This window comes from Morone saxatilis, unplaced genomic scaffold, assembly GCF_004916995.1.
Source record: "Morone saxatilis isolate NCDOM2014 unplaced genomic scaffold, NCSU_SB_2.0 Contig14, whole genome shotgun sequence".
Taxonomy (NCBI): Eukaryota; Metazoa; Chordata; class Actinopteri; family Moronidae; genus Morone; species Morone saxatilis.
In genome coordinates, this window is record NW_023339696.1 from 20,821,025 (window position 1) to 20,822,935 (window position 1,911).

At 40.5% G+C, this 1,911-nt stretch overlaps 1 protein-coding gene across 3 annotated transcripts in view; it reads left to right on the top strand.

The window, feature by feature from the left end:
• Window positions 1-1,395, top strand: part of pctp (phosphatidylcholine transfer protein) — a 6,536-nt gene extending 5,141 nt beyond the window's left edge. For 2 of the 3 annotated variants that reach the window (XM_035655630.1, XM_035655632.1), the window contains one exon: window positions 519-1,395. In XM_035655630.1, coding sequence (XP_035511523.1) covers window positions 519-727 — 209 coding nt within the window. In that variant the 3' untranslated portion in view covers window positions 728-1,395. The remainder of the gene's footprint in view (window positions 1-518) is intronic. The other variant, XM_035655631.1, reaches the window with a different exon arrangement.
• Window positions 1,396-1,911: the final 516 nt, after the last annotated feature.

Here is a 1,911-nt window from a genome sequence, read left to right on the forward strand (position 1 = left end):
TTTAGCTCGGCCTTGTGCACGTCCTTGTCGAAGAGTATCTGTTCCAAAAGATAAACAGCACTTAATGGTTCTGTTGTTGTTCAGGGTTAGAGGACAACCTTGTTAAAAAAGAAAAGCCTTTAAATAGCACAAAGTCTAAAAGTGACAGAAACATTTGTTCCAAATATTTGGACGTATTATGTATGCAGACTTAAATGAGCTAATATTAAAAGGAATATCTTAAAAGGAATATTCAAACTATCATGTGGAAGTCATGAGGACATGTTCGCTGTCGACCTACTCACAGGTCTCTGATGAGGTCTTTTAAAGAGGGTGTTAAAAGGGTTCACTCACAGGCCTCGGAGAGCTCCATCCCTCCGCCTGCTTGCTGGTTTTCTCTCATTATTGTTTGCAGATGTGTTGCGGGATGATGTCAACAGCTGCTCTCCTCGTTGCCCCTCCTGGGTGGGTCCTCTTGGCACATGTGTTCGTGACGCTCACTGACATGCGCTTTTCTTCGTGTGTTTGTTCTTGTGCAGAGCGGAGTTCCAGGTTTCTTAACGGACATGCAGAAGGCCTGCAGCAATTACAGCAACTACTGCCAGAAGAAATGAATGCAGCTGACGGGACAACGGCTCACGGGACAACGGCTCACGCACAAGGGCTCACTTTTACTTTTCCTGTTCTGTTTTTGGGAGTTTTTTTTAATGTACAATCAAATTTGACTTTTCTGTTATTGGGTGAATGAGGCATGGCTACTTGTCGCTGTAGCATGCTGTTGACTCAGGCATGATGTGCATGACCTGCCACCCTCATTAATGGGCTGGCGTGAAATCAATTCTGTTCCATTGTGCTGTATTAACTAATACTGTATTGTCTTTTCTGTGCAATCACTGTAAGCTCCAGTCCCTCCAGGATGTGGTTCAGAGAAAATCCTCCGATTGTAGTGTAGTATCACCTTGTCAGCCCTGTGTGGTTAAAATTGCAGCTTCTTGCACAAGATTTCATCACTTGTTTGTTTACCATCACATTTTATATATGACAGATGCAATATAAATTGATTTATTGTATGTTTGGTCACACTCCAATCCTCCACTGTCCGTTTCAGTTTACTGGAAGTCTCTCATTTGTTATAATGGAGCAAAAATGACAAATAGGTACTTTTCGAGGAATGCTGCCTGTTGGGTTTCTTGTGATTCGTTTTCATGGGGTATTTACGTATGCAAAGATTTATTATGGGTGTATAATGGTCAAAGACGCATACAGTATCTGAGGTCATACTGTATTGATTTAGGCTGCACCTCAGTACTTCAGAGCTCCTGTTGATGCGTGGGTGAATGTGGTTTCATCTGATCATTAAAAGCCTATTACTGTGTAATACTGCTGTGTTATTGAAATGAATAAACCTTTATTTGAAATTTAGGACTGTCTATTGCATTTTCTATGCCCACATCTATCACTTACAAGTACAATGATCATCTTAAAAAGGGCTACCATGGTAACCACTGCAAACACTAATCACTACTAATCAATGTACTGGTTGACACTGACATTGATACAGTCTAGGTACACCTATAAACTAATACAGTGTAATACAACAGTAATGCTCCATCATGAAGGTTATAATGTTCAGTTTGTTTAAAGTATTTTTATATTCCCTGATTTACCAAAATAATTACACATTTTAACTTTAAAATACCTTGAATATAACTGCTCAGGCACAAACCTCTTAAAATAGACACTGAATGTTCAACATGAATGTTTTTTAAACTCAAATATCTGAAAACTCCAGGCTAGTTATTAACAGGTGAAATCCCGCACAGGCACATTTAAAGACAGCCCCCTTTACCTGCATGGGGTCCTTACAGTCACAATGAATGCCACTGCTTTTCTTGCCAAGACACCCATCCTGGCCAGCAGGAGGCGCTGCTG